Consider the following 21,128-nt stretch of genomic DNA (forward strand, 5'->3'; position numbering starts at 1 on the left):
ACCTTTTGAACAGAATGAATTTTCAATTTATTGATTGGCAGTTCCCATTTGTCTATAAAGATACAGTATAAAACACAATCATAGTTAAAGATACAACTCCAATTTTATCAGTCTTCCCCATAATAATAATAATTAAAAAAAAACAGTCAAATACAGAATATTATTATTAGAATCATTATAAACCCATTCAAATGCCTGAAACAAAAAACAACACACAAACAAAAAAGCAAAAGAAAACAATTATTATTAAAAGTTATGATATATTATTTGTTTTTGCTGCATAAGTGCTTTTTAATTTATCGAAATGCTCAACCCTATAAGTAAGGAAGGGGGTTTTTTTTGGAGGGAGGGGGGCGGGGGAAATTGGAATTCTGTGAAACAGAACAGAAAGATGACATATTTTATATTAAGATGAAATAAAAAAAAAAAACAAAAAAAAAAAACAAAGTTATGGGTTACTGGCCCACCAGGCACAGTGATTTTATGACTTTTCATGATATTGCAGCCTAGAGGTATGCAGCCCCCGGTGGACATACGAAACTCATAAAATAGAAATTCTGAATCAATCACCTCATGATTGTGTACATTCATAATGCACATTTGGTCCCCGTATTGCACAACTGTAAACACTTCAGTATACCATTTCAATGCTAAACTTCTTACACGGTTTTGGCTCATCTCGTGACTAGAAAAAGGCACAGCAGCTGTGTGAATGTCGTTTTCATAGATTGTTCTGCAAGGCCTCATCAAGTGATACCACGGCCATTCTTCAGCAGTGTATTGGTCTGATTTCACATTTGGCTTTTTTTTCTTTTACAAGTTCATTGTACAATAGACAATACCCCTCTCTCCTCCCCCCAATTCAACACACACACACACACACACACACACACACACACACACACACACACACACACACACACACACACACACACACACGCACACACTTAATGTTTGATTGCACTATTGCACTGTTAATCTCCTAAAGAGCTGTCTCTCCTCTCCAGGGCTTTGTGAACTGTAATTATTCCACTGTCACAGACTTGGCCAGGTTTCTGGGAAAGTCAACCTTTTAAAAAAAACAAAACAAAAGAAAAGAAAGTTTGTTATAACAAATTCTCCATGATCAATTTAGCAGCACTGTATAACTTTTTTTTTGATAACACATTTCCCAACTCATTATATTAGTGTACATGGTAAAACAATTGCATCCTGGTAAAGATGTGCCATAATAAGGATTTGGCTATAAATGTTATACATTGTACATTGTTGTGATCATGGACTGTAAATAAAGAGTTCACAATTCTGACAGATAAAGTCTGTTTGCACTGTGGTGAGTAGGGAACATGAGCTGCCTTCTTAGTAAAGTAAAGCATTCACAAGGAAAGAAAAGATGAATAGACACAAGCAGAACCAGAGACATGGACAAAGCATTGGTATTCATGGGCACCACTATCCCTAAAGCGTATGTACAAGCTTAGAAGAACACATGCTGGCTGCCATTACTGTCTTTTTCAAGGAAATCTTTTTCAAGGCCAAATTCTGCACATGTTCGAGTGCCATGACTGTACCATTAGATTTAAGTTTTGTAATCAGTTTAAATCAGTTTTAAATCAGACAACTAGATGAAGTATCTTAGTGTGTTAGTGTGGAATTGAAATGAATGTGTGACAACATCAAATCCACATGCAAATAGATTCCACTGCAAGCATTTGAAAACCAAACAACAGAAGCACACATTACATTCATAATTAGCTGCTCTTAGCATTGGGTGAATTTGAACAAAATCAATATTGCTATAAATCTCATATTAACATCAATATGTGATTACTGAGGTATTACAGACATCGCAGTGACTGTGCATGTGCTTGTGTTTTGCTAAAACGATGCCCATTATTAGTCTTTATGGATATCTATTATATATATAAATATGAGGATTTGGTCATGATGATTTCTTTATTCCCAGGACTCTTGTCAATAATCAAACCAACGGTTGCATTGAATACTTACATCATATCCTCGGAGGACAGCCAAGTGAAATGACATAAGCTGCAAAGGGATGACGCTGAGGATACCCTGCAGGCAGTCCACAGTTTGCGGCAGTTCGATGGTCTGGTAGGCATTCTTAGTCAACTCAGTGTCATCCTGGCAACAGATGATGATGGGCCGACCCTGATGAAGACAGACATCGAGAGGGCAAGAATATTAACATCAGTCTGTCTGTCCACTCATTTCTGTTGTACTTGGGACTTTCAAAATTTAGTATTTGTGTCTGTTTGTCGTACTTTGAGTGTGTGCCTTGGGTGGATGTGTAAGATGTGTTTTGTTAAAGACCTACTGATCTGGCGGTGACTTGCTGCAGAGCATTCTGGCATTTTGTGTAGCAGGCGTCCCTCATGATGATCATGATGACTGGCATGTGTTTGTCAACGAGTGCAAGAGGACCGTGCTTCAGCTCCCCAGCTAGGATGCCCTCCGAGTGCATGTAAGTGATCTCCTTAATTTTCTGCATCAGAATAAGAATAGTAAAACTTGCTTAGGATGAAGATTAATAGTAAGAATGAAGACAAATTACAGCACAGCCTACATTCCTTGCATGGTATGAAAGCTGTGTGAGCAGCTTTTTCTCATGCGATTTCAACTTAATTATATTCTTTCCTTAAACTTGTTTGGATTATATGATAGTTAGACATCTTCTGTTCTGCGTGTGTGCTCTTTTCAAGGACAATACTGTTGCCCATCAGCTACATGCTTACACTCTTTGTATCAGGGACCAGCTGATGATACTGAAGCAAGCCCACACAGCTATCAGCTCAACAACAAATATCCCAGAAATCAGAAGGACATGCAGATGCAACGTCGCCTCGGCAATGAAAGAAATCTGAGAGTGGCAAATAAGATGTTAGGGTGTTCATGTCAGGTGACAGGAAGGAGATTAAAAACATCTAAAACACTCAGTGAATCATAGACGAGGGAACACCATGGCACAGACGCTGCAGAGCCAGAAAGGCATGTGGATTGTCCATGGCTACAAGGGGTGGCTGTAGCTCAGGTGCATGGCAGAGCAGGTCAGCCACTAACCAGAAGGCTGGTGGTTCGATCCCAGGCTGCTCCAGTCTGCATGCTAAATATCCTTGGGCAAGATACTCACCCCATGTTGCTCTCCGATGCATCCATCAGAGTGTGAATGTGTATGAATGTTGGATACTTAGCACTTAAGACCTTAGAAGAAGTGCTTGTGTGAATGGGTGTGATTGGGTGAATGAATTAGTTGTATAAAGCGCTTTGAGTGCTCAGACACAGTAGAAAAGCGCTATATAAGAACCAGTCCATTTACAAGGCCGGAAGTCGAAATGTAGATGGGGACATCAACAGAGCCAGTGCTGAATGATTTCTTCAACAGATCCTGGACGCAGTCACCTACTGACTACTTTTATAAGCTATTCCTTCATCGTAAATGTCACAGTGTTGATGACGTTTCCTGAGCCTTTGATGATTAGACGTTTTTTCTGTGTTGTGATAAATTAGAGCAAAGGCTTGACGGTGCATGATACGAAAAACCTCAGTAAACTTGTTCAAACTCGGCTGAGTCTTGTGGGTGGAATTGGACCGGCTACATGTAGTAGCAGAGAGGAAGCTGTTGTCAAAACTCCTCTGCATCATAGACAATGTTCCCTTCCCTCTACACAGCGTTGTGGTTAGCCAGAGGTGCACATTCAGCCAGAGACTAATAATGACTAAATGCTCCACTGAACATCACTCCTATGGCCATCTAGTTACATAACTTCTTTTAGTGTTGCCATTTGATTGTTTATAATTTTGTTAGTCATTATTTAGTATAGCTTTTATTTCAGGAACTGTTACAAAACAATTTCCCTGTAAGGATTATATAACATGTCCTGATTCCTAATTCCACTGTACTCATTTTACGACTGATATTATGGCTTTTTTGTAACTCACCAGTGCCCCCTCAAGGCAGGTGGCATAGTTGAAACCTCGACCCATAACCAAAAGAGACCTTTGCTGATACAGTTCATTGGCAATGGCCTTGATCTTCTCATCCAGGGACAACACCTTCTTTATCAGTTCTAAGAGAGTAAAAGAACGATGAGTGAACGATGCATTAATGTTGTTTAGCTTGAATCTCCACATCTAAATACTTATTTTGAATCCACAGAGGCCTTTTTGTAAGATTTGTTGGGGTACTGACCAGGTAGCATCTTGAGGCTGTTGATGATCTCTTCTCTTCTCTTCTGTAGGGAGAGTCTGTCCTCACTCATCATCAAGCCAAACATAATGAGTGAGACAAACTGACTGGTGTAAGCCTGTGTAAGACACACACACACACAGAAACACTTTATAAGCCCCCCTGTGCTGAACAATGAGGAAGAACCCACCAATTTAGAATCGACTCAGGGAGGAGCAGCCATCTGCCACAACCGGTTGGGGGTAAAACCAGTCGAGACAAGTATAGACCATAAACCAGCCATACCTTTGTGCTAGCCACTCCTATCTCGGGCCCAGCATTTATGTGGACTCCACAGTCGGTTTCTCTGCAGATAGAGCTGCCAACAGTGTTCGTTACACCAACTGTCAGAGCTCCCCGTTCTTTGCAGTAGCGCAGTGCCATCAAAGTGTCTGCTGTCTCTCCTAAGGAGCACAGAGAATGAAAACATATGTTCATAAACCACAACAATGTTCCTGTTTCAGGAAAAAATGAAAAAGGCACTGAACGTGGATAGGTGTCACACAGGAAATTACAGTGTAAATAAAGCTTTTCTTTCTAAAGCCACTTTCAGGAAAGTGAAGATAAAAAAGTGCTATTGTGCAACATTATCACCTGACTGGCTGATAAAGAAGCAAACATCATCTCTGAAAACAGGTGTGATACGGTCCAGGAAGTCGCTGGCCAGCTCCACCATGACAGGCAATTCCGTCAGCTCCTCGAGGATCTGTCTGGTCTGTAGAGCAAGTGAGTAAAAACAGAGGATTAATTAACACTGCTACACTCTATCCATACAATAATTTAATTCTTTGAACTCGTCTGTTACTAATGATTGCCTTCTTTACTGCAAAATGCCATCATCAAGCATATACAAGCTAAAATAATGATGTAACTGCTGTACTCACAGCCACCGCAGCGTGGAAACTCGTGCCACAGCCGATCATGATTAGCCGTCTGCAACGCTTTATTTCTTTCAGGTGGTCCTTCAACCCTCCGAGAACAACTGAGAGAACAGAACGTGAAACAGTTAGACCTACTGATCACTCACTGCATCACAACTAATGTCTGTCATACACTTTAGTGCCCAGTCATCATGTGTTTACCGCCTGCAGTTATTAAATAGTGCATTTTAGGAGGTAAATAAGGCTCATAAAAACACATTTTTTGCTGTAGCGATCATAACATACATGTTTTTATATCTGAGAGTCATTTTTTTTAAATTCCCAGTTATATTAGAGGGTAGTGGGACATGCTAGAACATAGGACTGGCTATCAGTTCACTTGTCACCTTTTTTGGTGTCAAAACAAATGCGGCCCCTCATCGTGTTGACTACTGACTCCGGCTGCTCAAAGATCTCCTTCTGCATGAAGGCATCAAAGTTTCCTGCAAAGGACAACAGGGGCATACATTACCATCACATTCTCTGACACACCGTGACATGCTGAATGCTTTCCTAACAAGAAGTGAGACAGAAAATAAGGATGCACGGAGTTTGTCTTGTGGCTTTGTTTGCACGCATTCAGCCAGCAGAGGGCGAGCATGTGTAACTGTTGACTTAAATCTGCTGCACTGCATGCACAGTACTTGCAATTTGAAATTAGCTACCTAAGAGCCACAAAGTAATTTCAAATAGTTTCTGACCTTTCATGATCTGCTTCAGCTCCATCTGTAGGGTCATGATAGCTCTGACTGGGTCTTCACCGGCCTGCCGGTTCATTCTGTGGATGGAGAGTTTCCCTCCGGTCACTACTGCTATGTCATCATCCTCCATGTACAACACCTTGTTGGTGTGCTCAATGATGGCACTGTGGGTAGACAGAAAAGGTCATTTGGGGAAAAGAAATGAATGAGTAATATAAATTAGTAATATTATGTTTTTGCATTTTGAGTCACATAGAAGAGGCCTCACCTGGCGTCAGAAGCAAAATAGAACTCCACAGCCCTGCCATCCCCCACAGAGTTGATGGCGCTGGAGCTGTCAGCTCGGTTGCGACTGTTCTTCTCATGGACTTCCTCCTTGTGTTGAGCTGCAGGTCAGAAGTCAAAAATCAAGGTTCAGTGACATGCTGCTGTTTTTGCCATTTAGTCTTTTTACTAATTGTAGTCAACATACCCAGCCATTTATCCTTGTTGTTATTACTTATTAAGTTTCAAGCAAGTTCCTCTTACGACTAGACTTATCTTGGATTTTGTTTGCTTCTGTGCAAAGAATGGCTTACTTAATAATATCTTGGATTTTATTCCTGTATCCTTGGAGTTTGTTTCACTGTATTTCCTTTGTTTATTCATTTGTGGTTTGCACGTTTGCCTAATACACAAAAGTTGTCCTGTTTGATTACAGGGAGGAGACATAAATCCCTCTGGGGCTATGTCAGGAAGGGCATCTGGTGTTAAAAAAAAAAAAAAAATCTGCCAAAGCAAACATGTGGAGCTACCTGCTGTGACGACCCCCTTGTGAAAAAGGGAGCAGCTGAAAGTCGCTTTTATTCAGCAAACATTACATTCTCAGCATTAGAAACCTGCACATTGCAAAGTCGAGAAGTAGAGTGGCTTTGCAGCTCAAAAAGATACTGTTTTTTTTTATCGCAAATCAAAAGATTCAAAAGTATGCAGAGAAACAAAAAGACAAACAAAACCCCCACAAATTTGCTGAGGGTTGCTGAAGCCCCACACAAAGTGTTTATGCAGGGTGAAAGAGTGGTTTCCATCTGTGAAGTCTTATTGTGTACCTAAGACTGGGTTATTTGCAGAGGCAAACCATCCTCCTCCTCACATTATACACATACTCTGAATCTACTCAGAGTATGCATTCATGCCTCTACAAACAAATCAGCCTATAATTTGTTAATTTCCAAGTATACCTGACTTTTTTACTCATATCTGTCTGTTACTTTTCTAAGATGAAGAGGGGCTTGCTAAGGCTGGGACGTTTTCTAATTCTGACAAGGCTTGAAACTAAAAAAGAGAAATTTTATACATTTAATGTGAACAACAGACGAAGTGAAACACCGATTTTGTACTTAATATGTCTGGTTAATAAATTACTCTTTGCCTGTTAGCTAATCTGGGGATTTAAATTTGAGTCACTAAATTTAGAAAATATCTTATATGTAATGGTATATTTAAATAAATGACCCAAAAAGGACTTATCACGCCATTTTTGAGGTCATTTAAAACACGACACTAAGCTTTTCAGTGCCTGCCCTGGAAGTACCTCTGCCTTGAACTTTGGATGCCTTCATTAACAACCGCAGATAGATAAGATACTGCGGACACAGTCTACAGAAAGAAAGAAAGAACACCAGCAGGGCGGTGTGATCGTAGCAGCTGAGGATTTCTTTGTAAGATTCAATATCTGGACATTTAAAAAAGATACTTCAAGTTTTAGATTTTAGACATTCAAACTGTGATCAGTTTGTAACACCTCACTACATTTTCCTCTTCGTTCCCTCCACTATCTGCAGGTTCTGTGGGTGAAGGGCTGTGTGAATTTGTGCCAAGCAATCACTATAAACCAATGTAGCCACCTGAATCATCATGCCAATTTAAATTCAAACTCATGCCTGGCTACACCAAAATGCAGTTTGCTATAGCCAGGCAAATAATACCAGTTCAGCACGCTTCTCCATCTCTCATTCAGCAGCAATGACTGGGAGTGTCTAAATGAGATCAGCAGTGGTTTTTAACAAATCCCTGTTGTGGTTTGACAACGCCTGACAAAAGCTTTATCAGGATCACTTTATTCAAAATGGGATTATTATTCAAACTACAGTCATTTATATTTAGCTCTGTATCCAGGATCTCCCTGCTCTTTCGTGTGCCGCTGTGGAAAGCACGAGGTGGGGAGAGCAGGAACAGCAGCAGCAGCAGCAGGACCCACTCACAGAACAGAGGCAGTCACAATAATGAAGCCAGAAATAGTGAGAATACCATGAAATTGAGGAGTTGGGGTGGAGGTGCGTCTGCAAAGCAGCTTGCAGAGGCTGCAACTGTATATAGCCCCAAAATATATTAAATAGCACAGCACGTATGAGAATTGCAAATGAGAAAGATCCACATCAGCTGATCTGATGTGGATTAGCTGACCTGATATGGCCGGCTGAGCTTCACTCCACAGCCTGGCAGAACTCACGCTCAGATTAAACATCGGTGTTATTCTTACTCATGGAGCATAGGGACTAGTGGTCAGCCTTCCCGCTGCTCTCACTGGACTGGGGTTTTTTAACAGTGGACACTCTATCATGTGAATACGCCACTAGAGTCAGTGAATGCACCAGGGTGGGTGGTTTCAAAAAGTTTGGACCCAAACTGGGGAAGTCTCGAATTTTGTTAAACTAAATGTTTCTCAAGATGTCATTCAATTTCCAAAACACCACTGCCTTTAAAACTTGACACAAAGTTTCCCTATTACACTGTAAGAAATGTTTTATTTTATTATTACTTTACAGTAAAAAGTGGAAAGCCGGTATTACTTTGACAGTAGCTGGGAAAATTATTTTGAGAGTGTGGGGTTGTTTCTGTAGGCTATACATGAACCAATCTCTATACCTTCTTTAAACATAAACATAGGCGTTGTATCTTAATTTGACTCTGTCCCAAATACACCATCCTGCTGCTATAAATACTAACTAGTGCATCTTATTAGTGGCTAAGAGCAAGGCCGAACAAATATTTGCTCCAGTATGAGTTTGCTCAGAATGACAGTGCCAAACTGTCACAGAAAGCATTAAAAACGTATGAGCTCAGAATATTTATACAGGTTTAGCTAAATTAAATTGGACTGACTAACCTTGGGACTGAGAAACACACATAAGTAAGAAAATGCTGCTAATGGTTTGGGTTTTCACCTCATCCTTAAATGAGCATTTAAACTTGGTACTAGAAACATGAAGAAAAAACATTTTCAAGCTTTAAATTGGTAAGAATTTTACCACACAGTTCTTAAGATGCTTCTTAAGCAGTGATGAAATAGCGTTGCTTAAAAAAAAAGGCGGGGGGATATTTATATTTTAAACTTCACAGCTCTGTTATAAGAAAGCAAATTGCTTCAGGGGGACTGTCCCAGTCAGTTGAAACTTCCTTGAACAATAAAACTACAACTGCTTCCTTATAGGGGTCAGATATCCATATGATAACCAGCAGGAGTGAGATCATGTTAGATAATTTAACAGAGCGTTTATCTTGACATTCCAAATATTTCATCATGTCCCACTTTTCCATCGTGCAGTAAATCTTCATATCTACAGTTAGACTCTAGGCCAGGGGTGGGCAATCTCAGTCCACGAGGGCCGGTGTCCCTGCAGGTTTTAGATGTGTCCTCGAACCAACACAGCTGATTTAAAGGGCTAAATTAGCTCCTCAACATGACCTGAAGTTCTCCAGAGGCCTGGTAACAAACTAATCATGTGATTCAGGTGTGTTGACCGAAGGTGAGATCGAAAACCTGCAGGGACACCGGCCCTCGTGGACTGAGATTGCCCACCCCTGCTCTAGACGGGCAGGTTTAGGGTGCAGTGTAAGTGAATATGGCACTAAAAGAGGAATAGAGCTCACCACTGTTGTACTGCACGGGGATGTGCTCGGTCAGCAGCTCATGCTCACTTCGCACACCGATGACCATAGGACTTCCTCTCCTGCCAAGATAAGGGGGGGGGGGGAGAGAGATGGGAGAAAGATTAGGTTTCACATTCATCGTCTGCTTTGCAGGACATGTCCTGACATTCTTTACTATAATACTTCTAAACAAAGCAAAATATTAAAGAAATCTTTTAGTTTGTTCTTGCTTATACTACTGCACATTCAGTGTGTTCAACATTAGTCCTCCATATTTTGTACATATTTCCAAGACTGCTTGACTGTTCCTGGAACAAGTCACTGGGTCCGCATTGGCCGTTGATGCCATGTGGACGTCTCTTATTGGCTCAGGAGGCAGAGAAAGTGTAAACATGTATCACAGGTGGGGGAGGAAGGTGTGAGGATGCCAAGCTTAAAACAGGAGACACCTTTACACGCACTTTAGTGATCGCAGTGCAAACAGTGTGTCAACACAAAACCACTTCATTGTGAGTTAAGAAGCCGTATTCTAAAGGCCTCTCCTTACTTCTCCTCCTTCTCTTGTCTGCATCTTTTCTCTCTGCTTCGCATGTCTCTGCGGCTTTGCTGACGTAAGCACGATGGTTGTTTTAAGAGGCGTGGGGCTTGAAAATGGAGGATTGCAAACAGAAACATGTGGTGGCCATCCAGTACAATATTGTAGTTTCGCCAAAGAAGGGAGAGATGGGAAGAAGTGAAATCAACGGAGAGCCTTATCATGATAACGATGTTTAAAGGACCACTTTGGCTTGTTTACACTAAACCACACCAAGCACACTCTAGTGTGTATGGCATGCAAGCATAGCAGAATCAGAGGGGTGTGACGTCTAACACAACAGCATCTGCATGGAATGGTGCTGGATCTACTTTCGGATTTGGTTAGATTCAGAGTGTTACAACTTCCTCTCCAGGCTGAAAGGCACAACAATAAAGTGCCTGTTACAGAGACCGGTGAGGCAGAAAAATGGCGCAATGCTACACCTTCAACAGGGTATGACAGGGACTTGTATTAAATAAAAGACACGAGTGGAAATGGCAGAACAAAGTCCCAGAAAGCAAAGCCGAGGTTGTGAGAGTAAAAGTTTCGCTGTGAAGGTCATCCATGATGGCAAAGGGTGGGTGGTGTCTAGCATCACTAGATAATTGAAAACATTCCCCTTTTCCCTCTGTCTTGGCAGACAATGCTGATTGTTAAACATGTAAACCACAAAAATACATCGAGTACGGCCAATGACATGCGTTATACTGATATCGGCTTTTAGAACGCAGGCGACAGCTGAGACAGCAGAGATTCATCTTAAATTCATCTTAAAAACACGGTGAGATTTTACGCCCACCTCTCATTTTGCCGCCCTCCTCATTTCTCTCTTCCTTCTTAACTTACTCCAGTGCGCTGCCTTTTCCCTGATCTCTGGCAGGGTCACTGAACCAGGAAAGGTATGAATAAACTGATGAGAAACAATTAACCTGGAGTTTCATGCGACCCAGCCAAATTTCCTGGAGCTGAAACGCGAACCCCTCATTGTTAATAAATTACAGAGAAGGTGGCCCAGGGCCAGGGGCCCAGAAGGGAGGGGAGGCTCTCAATTCAGTCTCTGGTCCTAAGATGCAGGTTGTACTCACACATAGCCGAACAAGAATTTCCTCAGCGCATATATCCACTATTATAAACAAAGGAAGTTCCAGAGTCCTGTCATAGTAAATGTAAGCTCAGATAAGCCACAACACATAAATCTAAGGAGCCTCCTAAAATCATATTGTATTGCTTTATTGTGGTAACAACAGGAATGAGTCACTCCCAGTGAGTCTGGTTCATATTCCTGGGCGGTATGTGTGAAAGACAGTGTGTGACTGAGTGTGCGTCAGAGCGTGCATACTAACCTGGTTGCCACGGCCTCTCCGGGGAAATGACGGCTTTTAAACACGAGAGCAAAGGCCCCCTCCTATAACACAGGACAAAAGCAATGGGAAAAAAGAATTCAGTTAAGCTTGATGAAATAATTCAGTCCAATAAATGATGAAGAAACGAAGGGTGAGGAAGAAGGATAATAATAATAATATCAAAATAAAATAAAAAGAAACATCTCAAAAAGTTAACGTAAAGTCAATTAACCATTCCAGGAAAGTGTGGGACCTTTGAGAGACACAGAGCACAAACAAATGTTTCTCCTGGCCCTACGGGTTTTAAACATGTGTGTGCGCATGTGCGTTTGTATGTGTTGGAGGGGGGATGTTAAGGTGCAAGGTGGTGGGTGTGCGTGTGGAAACTGGGGGGGTTAAAAGAAAAGAGACCCCTATTGTACAAGATCAGCTGTGTTTCGAAAGGACTGACTTCAAGTCTGCCTGTGGTGGTTATTGAAGCCAAACTGGCTGAGTGTGTGGCTGTGGTGGTGAAATATGGGGTGGGGGTTGAAGGATGGGTGGGTGGATAGTGGGTAAGCAAGCATTCAGTAGAGGGCGAAGGGATGGTGTCATGATCCGGGATTTTTTTAGTGGGCATCTCAACCGTCTGGTTCCCATTACTCAGAATGGCCGCCTATACTTCCTCTGTTCTTCTACTCTGCGACTGTGACATTAAAGCGTTACTCACATGATTAAAAACTGACGTTTTTTATTTCATTTTATTTTTTCCCTTTTTTCTGTGACTAATGATGTCACTGATGATGCTGTCCAGGCGGTTGCCATAGCATGTGTGTTTGTAATGGAGCGTGTTTTTTAATGGACAGGAAATCTAAGCAGTTTCACAACAAGTAAAATAAGTACATGAGTGTATGACTGTCACGGATACACTTTATGACATTCAGTGACAGTCTTTTAGCCTTCATGGTTACCAGCAAACTCGCTGTAAAACTTTTCCACTGCTTAAACTGAAGCAAAAACTGGAGAAGAAAGCAAAAGAGTGCATCTGTGAAGCCATGAAGTAGGCCATTGTGCATTGCTGCTATGAGAGCAACTCACCAGCTGTTTAATCACCCTCTCTACTAGCTTGGAGAAAGTGATGCTGTCATTCTCTCTGTTGTCATAAACATATTTGATCAGCTTCGGGATCACCTCTGTGTCTGTCTCTGACTCAAACTCGTAACCTTTGTTGATCTGAGGAAGGCAAAAAAAAAGAAGTTAATATTAATTTAATCCACACTGTTGAACTGTTTCTGTATTAAAAGCATTTAATGAATCTTCCAGCAACACACGCATGCTCAGTAGCTCAGAAACCTCAAAAGAATTAATGTGGAACAGATTAAAGTTTTGACTTAAGACTGAAGTCCATATTTTCTTTATGTAGACGAAAATTAGAAGAAAAATCCAATCAGATTTGTAACATCTAGTATCTTAATACATACATATATATATTTTCTTTTATTTGCTTAAGTGATGTGACAAATTGACTACCAAACCCATCTACATCCACAATAACAGTGTTATAATCAATGGAACAAATGGCAATGACAATAAGGCCTTTAGCATAGGAAGTGCGTTTACGTCAAGAGGATTATTTTCTAATGAGATGATTACGTACCAGGTACTTCTTCAGCTCTTTGTAGTTGGTAATGATGCCGTTATGGATGACGACAAACTCTGAGAAAGACAACAAGAGTGAAAAGATTATAGAAGCTATGTACCCGCTGCACCTTTAGGACAACAATGTTAAGTATGCGCTTAGGCAAGTTTAACACAAAGCACTGGATTTAACAGATACTCAACACTACTATCAATACAAGGTGGACAATTTAAAAGAGTACGAACAAGTGCAAAAACATATATTATCATAATGATAACAACATAATAAGACTGCTATATTTTTTTGCAAACTAATTTTGAGTCAGTTTTGTAATTTTCTGTCACACTAATTCTGCAGAATTAGTGTGACAGAAAATTATGATGAGCATGTTCTAAAGCCAAGGTACATAACTGACACACCTGTAAACGTGGCACACTTAGGACAAACGTTTTGGTTTCAGTTCATGAATAGAAGGCGTGCCTGTGCACTAAAAAGTAGAGATGGACCGATCCGATATTACGTATCGGTATCGGTCCGATACTGACCTAAATTACTGGATCGGATATCGGAGAAAAATAAAAAATGTAATCCGATCCATTAAATATCACGAAAGCACCTCACAAAACTTGCAACACGCCGTAACTCACCTCAGAACGTTAGCACGTCGGAGCAGTGTGGTCACGTGATAGAGCGGCTGTGGCATGCGGGACCTGTCGGTGGTCTGGATAGCATGTGGAGCTTCGCTAGCAACCCGGCATTTCATCTCCGACAAAGTTATCCCGAGAGAAGTAAAGCAAGTGTGTAAGTCCATCTCTGAATGTTTGTAAAGCATTCCTGCGTTAATCTTAACAAGCGACTGCCTCTCGCTCTCCGGCTGCTACTTCAATCGTGAAACTGCTTAACGATCAGCTGATCGGCTTTTCTGTCGCGAGTCCGTGTCTCTGGTTTGCTTTTGGCCCACTTTGCACCAGAAAGAGGAAACCAGTGGCTGAACAACAGCAGCACGTTTAAGCTTGATCAGCTGTTGTTTGAATGTATTTAATATTACTTTCTACACCAGGATCTTTTTCTACGTAGCTGACGCTGGTAACTGTGCAGGGGCGGATCTAGCAAAGTTTAGCCAGGGGGGCCGATAGGGCATGAACAGGGAAAAGGGGGCACAAAGACATACTTTTCTTTCTTATTCTCATTTAAAATGTCGAGCTTTTAATAAATAATTATCTGACACCCAAAGTTTTAATTTGATGTAAAATGAATAGAAGTCAATTACTGTATATAGTGACTATTAAGTCTAATATATATACCCTAGTAAGCTATAGTACTTTTTACTTTGGGAAGGTACCATCTGTGCAGTCTGCAATTTTGTTGAAGAAAGATGTTGAATCTATTTAATATTTCTTGAAAAATAATTGATTTCTGTGCATTTTTTTCACACTTCATCAAATTAAGGTTGATTACGTCGATTAAGCATCATAAGGTGGAGCGTGAGGGGTGGTTCCCTATTTTTTTATTTATTTATTTTTGTTGTTGCTGGGAGTTGGAACCCTATTAGTTAGGTTGCTTAATATTTACGCTAAGTACTCTTTAAAATACCAGAATAGGGAGGATGGTGTAGGTTTAAGTTTATTAGATTGATCAGTATTGCTGAACTATGAAATATTTTTTTTGTATACAGTTATAACAGAATAGCTTTAGTGTAGTTGTTGTTTTAAACTTGAGTATGAACTTGCAGACTTGCAAAATGCAGCAAGATATTTTAAAAAACAGTTTTGTTGATTAAAAAACATTATATCGGATTCATATCGGTATCGGCAGATATCCAAATTTATGATATCGGTATCAGTATCGGACATAAAAAAGTGGTATCGTGCCATCTCTACTAAAAAGGTAGGCAGCATGGTAATTTAATGATTTCTTTTTAATGCTTTAGTATTAAGCTTAGAGTGAAATGATTTAAAGCAAGGGAAAACTATGGAGTCGAGTCAACATTTTTTTCAGGGGATCAAAATGTAATATGTGTTTCATTTTAAACCATTTATTTCATTTGTTGGGCATGGATGTTAAAGCAGTAGTTGGAAGAATTCTGAGGGAATTTGAAAACAGATAGTCCTCAACTCATCGTTCTAAGCAACTCTGACCAAATAAGCAAAGAGGGCATTTGCATGTGCTTCACATGGAAAGGAGAAAAAAGTGAGCCAGCGCAGAGTTCTGACGTCACCCTGGACGTGAACCCAACTTCTTCCATGTGAAAGTCTCTCGTCAACCCTCTACAACAGAGATGCCAAACTCATTTCACATATGTACAGCTCACTTTGCTTTAATGCAGGCCGACAGAGTCAAAGATATTTAACCTCCTGAGATCCGAGCTCTTTCATGGCATGCACCTAATTTTGGTTTCTGAGAAAAATTAGATCAACATATGAGGACATTCGTTTAAAATGTTGATAGAAAAGTGTCAGTATAATGTCCTCATAAGTGGATATCAGCCCCTTGTAGAGAAAAATTAGGTATTTTGGTCTAGACATCCCAAAATGTGATGTTCACATATGTGGACGCCAGGTCCTAGGAGGTTAATGAAACATTTAATCCCCGACAAGTTTTAATATAAAAAAGACAGTAATCTCATTTTTTAAATTATAGAGATGTAAAATTAGCAAAAAAGATGTGGTAGATCATTGCCCAGGCTGGCCTGTATTTGTAAAACGCAGTTTTAGTTAAATCACCGGATTATTTTTTCCATAGTAGGTAGTGAAAAACAGGAACTTTATTATTTTGTGTTGTGTGAATGGCATTAGGGAGCTCTTTATTGGTAGGAAAAAATGCAAAAGTTATGAAAATACAGTTAAAAGTTTACTCTTTCACATTTTTCCAAAGCCTTCCAGCAGTCCGGATTGGAGTCTATATCTTCCATCCATCCATCCATTCACTTCCGCTTATCCTTTTCAGGGTCGCGGGGGGCGCTGGAGCCTATCCCAGCTGTCATAGGGCGAGAGGCGGGGTACACCCTGGACAGGTCGCCAGTCTGTCGCAAGGCTAACACACAGGGACAAACAACCATTCGCACTCACATTCATTTGCACATTCACACCTAGTGACAATTTGGGTTATCCAATTAACCTATCCCCACAAGCTGCATGTCTTTGGACGGTGGGAGGAAGCCGGAGTACCCGGAGGGAACCCACGCAGACACGGGGAGAACATGCAAACTCCACACAGAAAGACCCCGGCCTGATGTTGGAATTGAACTCAGGACCTTCTTGCTGTGCGGCAACAGTGCTAACCACCGTGCCACCGTGCTGCCCGTCTATATCTTCCTTATGTCTTGATATCCTTGCTCTGCAACATTAATTATTCGTACACCTGTGTAGACTTTCTTGCTCTTTATTCTATTTAGCTGATTTGATCTAAAAAGATCATGTAAAAGTAAAAACCAGCCCCAAAGAGGAGCAAGATGCTAATTATTAACATGCAGTTATTATGGATTTGTTTTTCAGTGACTTGCTGTCTATGAGGATCCCATAAATATATACTTTGTGAGTACATCTTACCATTATCCTTATCAGAGCGATGAGGATGGCTGTTGAGAGCGCTCGGCTCTCCGTGGGTGGCCCATCGGGTGTGAGCGATGCCAAAGTGTGTGCACAGTTCTTCATCAAGGTTCAGCGAGTCCTTCTCTGGACAAGCAAAAACACAAAACCAGCCCTGTTACTGACATGACAAGAATTCAGATGATTTTTAAGCTTGACAAATGCTAAAGTTTTTTTCAGAATTCCTTCAATTGTTTTGTACTTTTAAAGAGGACGATGAGAAGGTTTTTGAGCTAATCAGAACCAAGTGAACAGACACAGAACCCCCCCCCCCCCCGAGAAACCTACTGTAAAGCTCCTCGTCCAGAGCCTTGACCTTCCCTGTCTTCTTGATTAAACAGATGCTGTTATTGTTTCGGTCACTTGTTGTCTTGCTAGGGCCATCCACAGCAATACCTGGTAACAGGGAGAGAGGGTGGAGGTGAGGTGTTTACTCATTTTTTCAAACAAAAAGGCAGCAAACAGTAAAGTGTCAAAATGCTGTGCTCACTATAACAATAATGCTCACCACAAAAAGACATGAAAGATTTTGAACATGAGTTGCAGCAAGATAAGTTAGGACAATCAAAGCAACTTGAGATACAATACGTTATTATAGGAGGTACTATTTCTGATTTTGCATGTGCGTGTTTGTTTTACAATGACCTTCTGATTCTGTTGCTTCATCCTGCTCTAACAGGATGAACAAATACGAGCATGTGTTTGTATGGGTGTGCTTTTTGTATGGGATACTATAGAAAGGCTCTGAGTTAGATGTCACTGTCAAAAGATCATATTGTTTTCCAGCCCAACTATCCCAAACATGACATGTTTCTCTTTAATGAAGGTACTGCGGCTTCGGATCATGCTTACAGACGACAATAAAATTTAATGACGAAATTTCCTGTTGACTTAGTGGTTTGATGTGTAGCAGGAAGTGGAGGAGGAGCTCAATCAAACTGTAGAAAAGTGTTGGGGCAGGAAGGCAGAAAGAAAAACACACCTTTGGAAACTGGTGGTATTCCTGTGAGGGCTGCTATGATATGCCAGGTGAGGGGGAAATGGTTTTGATGGAAATCACTGTAAAGAGTCCCAGAAAGTCGATTCTGTTCATCTGGATGTAGCATTTTCAGATGAACAGAATCGACTTTCTGGGATTTCTTTCTCTGGGTGATTGAGCATGTATCGAGACATCGGAAAGAGTGGATCGTTCCCGATGCCAAACTTGGAAAATCTTTCTTAGGAATTTGGAAGGTTGAAATAAATTTGAACGATTAAAAGGCAAAAGATTTTATTTAAGCAGTGCCTGAGTAAATGGTGATACTTTCATTTTGGTTTTTAGAAGTCAGGAGAAGTTAATCTTCATCACTGTCACTGCAGGCGCAATGCTTTTTGTACTTAAAGGCTTCATGCTTATGTAAATGAAAACATTTCATGATGTTATTAAGTAAAATATAATATGCATCTGTGTGCTTATAGAAGAACATTTGATTGCGATAGGAGAGCTAGTCCACATACTCGGAGCTCACCCGTCCACAAGCAGCTCTAAGTGTTTACTGGGCAATAAGTTGGGGGCGGTGAGCTGTAATAATAAAGTCTGTAGGAGATTAGTGCAGTACTAACAATGTTCATATCCTTGAGAAAGAGGACACAATGCAATATGATAATATTCCTCAGCTTTAAAACGAAACAATCACACAGTTGTCCCATCTCTCGAATTTCATAGTTGAATCAGAAATTATACCAAGACTCCTCATATGAAGGCGAATGTTGTTTTCTAGGACCTTACGTAAGTGATTAAACTTGCAGTGTCATTCAAAGAGTCTAAAAAAATCTGCAGTCATATCAGTCTTCAAAACAACTAATAGGACCTTCAAGTAAAGCACAAGCAAGTAGGCTGGAAGATGAGGAAGAGGATCTTTCTGCTAAGTATGAGGCTTACTTAGTAGATAAAGGCTGTGTCTCAGAGGCCAGTTTGATCTTGGTAAATGCTAAATGGACTGATTCTTTTATAGTGCTTTCTGCTCTCCCAGAGCACTCAAAGTGCTTTAAGACAGTTTAAAAGAATCCAGTGGTAAACTGCACAAATACCACTTTTCCTCATCTTTGTGCAGCCTGTAAGTAGGTGAAGTCGTGTCAGATACTATTATGTGGAACCTGAGGCTTAAGTTGTTATTGTCTAAATAGGTTTCCTCTGGGGCTATAAAGGCAATATCGGAAGGATATTAGTGTTGGAGGGTCCATACTTTGTTTCTATCTTCTAAATTCAGAATGTGGTCCAGTGAGCTTATTTTTTAAAACAGAAGTTGACCCAGAGTGTTCCGAGATGTGTTTCTGTTGTGTTGACTCATTATTGTGGAATGTTAAAACCACAGTGGTTATTAAAATGTGTTCAGAATTTGCAAATTGATGATGATCTATCTTTTAAACCACGATGCACTGCTTTCTCCTACAGCTGCCTTTAGAGGTTGAGAGGATGGGTACTGGTATCCGCCATACTGGCGCTGTATTTACCTGGTATAGGAATGATAGCAAAATGAATGACACCACTACCAGCTAGAAATGTATGTAGGTCAAATATGCTTTTAGAAGGAAAGCTGTGCTGACACGTAACTTATATCACTTTGCTAAGAGTTACAGGTATCGAATGCTACACTGGTTCTTCTATACTTGAGAGTATTTCATTTCTAAGTTAGCCTACATGTGCTGGAAGCGGTTCAGTGGATAAGACTGTGCCTTTATAGAGATCACAGTATTCACTGCGTGCCTGCAAATATTATAAACAAGGGTTCAAGAGCAAATCCTGATATATTTAGTTAGTGTTTATGAATTGAATTCTGTGAAATGTTTCCTTGATTTCATACAGGGGAACTAAAAGCATCTGTGGTGCGTGTGTATACGTGTGTGGGTGTGGGAGTGTGTGCTAACTGTGAAGTTGAGTGTCTCACCTGCTGAATCGTACCCTCTGTACTCCAGTCTCTGCAGTCCCTTCACCAGCGTCTCAAATATCTCCTTTCTGGTGCGAGGCACTTGGTAATTCAGGTAGGCAAAGATCCCTTTTAGAGAAACAGAAACAGAACCGGAATCTTCTGAGAGGCTCAATGCTGCAGTCAGAGTTGAAACTGCTGTCAAAGTTCATTTAGTTTAGACAATTTATTAGGAATACTTCTTGCAAACAGCATCAAGAAACACACAGTGGATAGAAAACATTACTTGGTGAGTTTCATTAATAGGTCATTAATAAAGAAGATAAAGCTGCAATAAAGATTCACTATGACCTTCATCAAACTTAAGCTGCTCTACTTGATATGAGCAACTACAGGAAGAATAATCATCAGAGGATCTTTATTTTTGCGACAACGAGTCTGTAAGTAAAATGTAGTATAAGGACTTGTTGTAAGGTTTAGGGCATATGTCCTCTGAAGTGGTGGAAACACGACTGCGTGTGTGTCTTTGCAGGAATGTTCCGGGCAGCTCTACTCCCGCAGGCACACAGCTGGCCATTGACGGACAAACATTGCACGCAGTGTTGTAGCAGCCAGGTAGAGAGGGTAAAGTAAAACTCCTGCAATATCGGCCTCTTCCTTGCAGGCTCGGGGTGAGGCCGGAGAACTGTTAAACATTTACTTCAGACTGTAAACGCTATTCTTTAAGAGCAATAAAATAATAAAAAAAAAAGTATTACACCTCAACCTTCCCGGGACAAAAGCGGGTCGCTGTGAATGAAACAGACCGATCTTTTGACAGTTGGATGACTGGTCTAACTGCTCTGACCTGTCCCTCACACCCGTGAGTAAAAACACTGACACGTAGCAGCTGAGTCTGAAACTTTTCAGGAATCCACACAGAGTCGAAAACAGAGCTCAAACTACACACAGTTCAAAGTGACTACATAAAACCTTGACAAAATGACACGTCCGCCAGTATCTTGCTTTGTAACTTGCATTTAAATCATCGGTAGTTTCACTGGCCACTGTCCATCAAAGCGACTCCCGTGCGTAATTGCCGCAACCTTTCCAACATCTTTCTAAAAAAAAAGGCAAATTTACGAAGATAAGTCTTACCGCACATGGTTCAAGTTTCGTCCTCACGGCTCCGCTGAAAAATGAAAGAGAACGTTTGTAATTTCCCGATCGAAGTGATGCTTCTACCGCTTCTACATTAAATCCAGATGGACTGCGCTCTCCAGTTCACTCCCCCTCTCTATTTAACTACTGAATCCTGGAGAGGCGGCTGCCGCACCTC

At 40.8% G+C, this 21,128-nt stretch overlaps 1 protein-coding gene across 1 annotated transcript; it reads right to left on the reverse strand.

The window, feature by feature from the left end:
- Positions 1 to 783: 783 nt before the first annotated feature.
- Positions 784 to 21,102, reverse strand: gfpt2 (glutamine-fructose-6-phosphate transaminase 2). Its single transcript, XM_085423759.1, has 19 exons — positions 20,948 to 21,102; positions 19,832 to 19,939; positions 17,193 to 17,300; positions 16,866 to 16,991; positions 13,336 to 13,394; positions 12,777 to 12,911; positions 11,700 to 11,761; positions 9,780 to 9,859; positions 6,136 to 6,253; positions 5,868 to 6,031; positions 5,514 to 5,609; positions 5,131 to 5,228; positions 4,841 to 4,961; positions 4,493 to 4,650; positions 4,211 to 4,325; positions 3,961 to 4,088; positions 2,339 to 2,506; positions 2,011 to 2,172; positions 784 to 1,069 (listed from the first exon to the last, which is right to left on the reverse strand). The coding sequence occupies exons 1-19, from the start codon at positions 20,952 to 20,954 to the stop codon at positions 1,025 to 1,027; spliced, it is 2,058 nt and encodes a 685-aa protein (XP_085279885.1). The 5' UTR covers positions 20,955 to 21,102; the 3' UTR covers positions 784 to 1,024.
- Positions 21,103 to 21,128: the final 26 nt, after the last annotated feature.

This window comes from Rhamphochromis longiceps, linkage group LG2, assembly GCF_057381845.1.
Source record: "Rhamphochromis longiceps isolate RC_006_pf linkage group LG2, R_longiceps_female_GT1.1, whole genome shotgun sequence".
Classification (NCBI taxonomy): domain Eukaryota; kingdom Metazoa; phylum Chordata; class Actinopteri; order Cichliformes; family Cichlidae; genus Rhamphochromis; species Rhamphochromis longiceps.

Excerpts from the sequence above, each read along its gene's own strand:
- gfpt2 (XM_085423759.1), bottom strand. Across the intron at positions 9,860-11,699 it reads GGAGAGGCCGTGGCAACCAG|GAGAGGAAGTCCTATGGTCA; the intron begins GTTAGTATGCAC and ends TTATCTTGGCAG. Across the intron at positions 5,229-5,513 it reads TTGTTTTGACACCAAAAAAG|TTGTTCTCGGAGGGTTGAAG; the intron begins GTGACAAGTGAA and ends CTGTTCTCTCAG.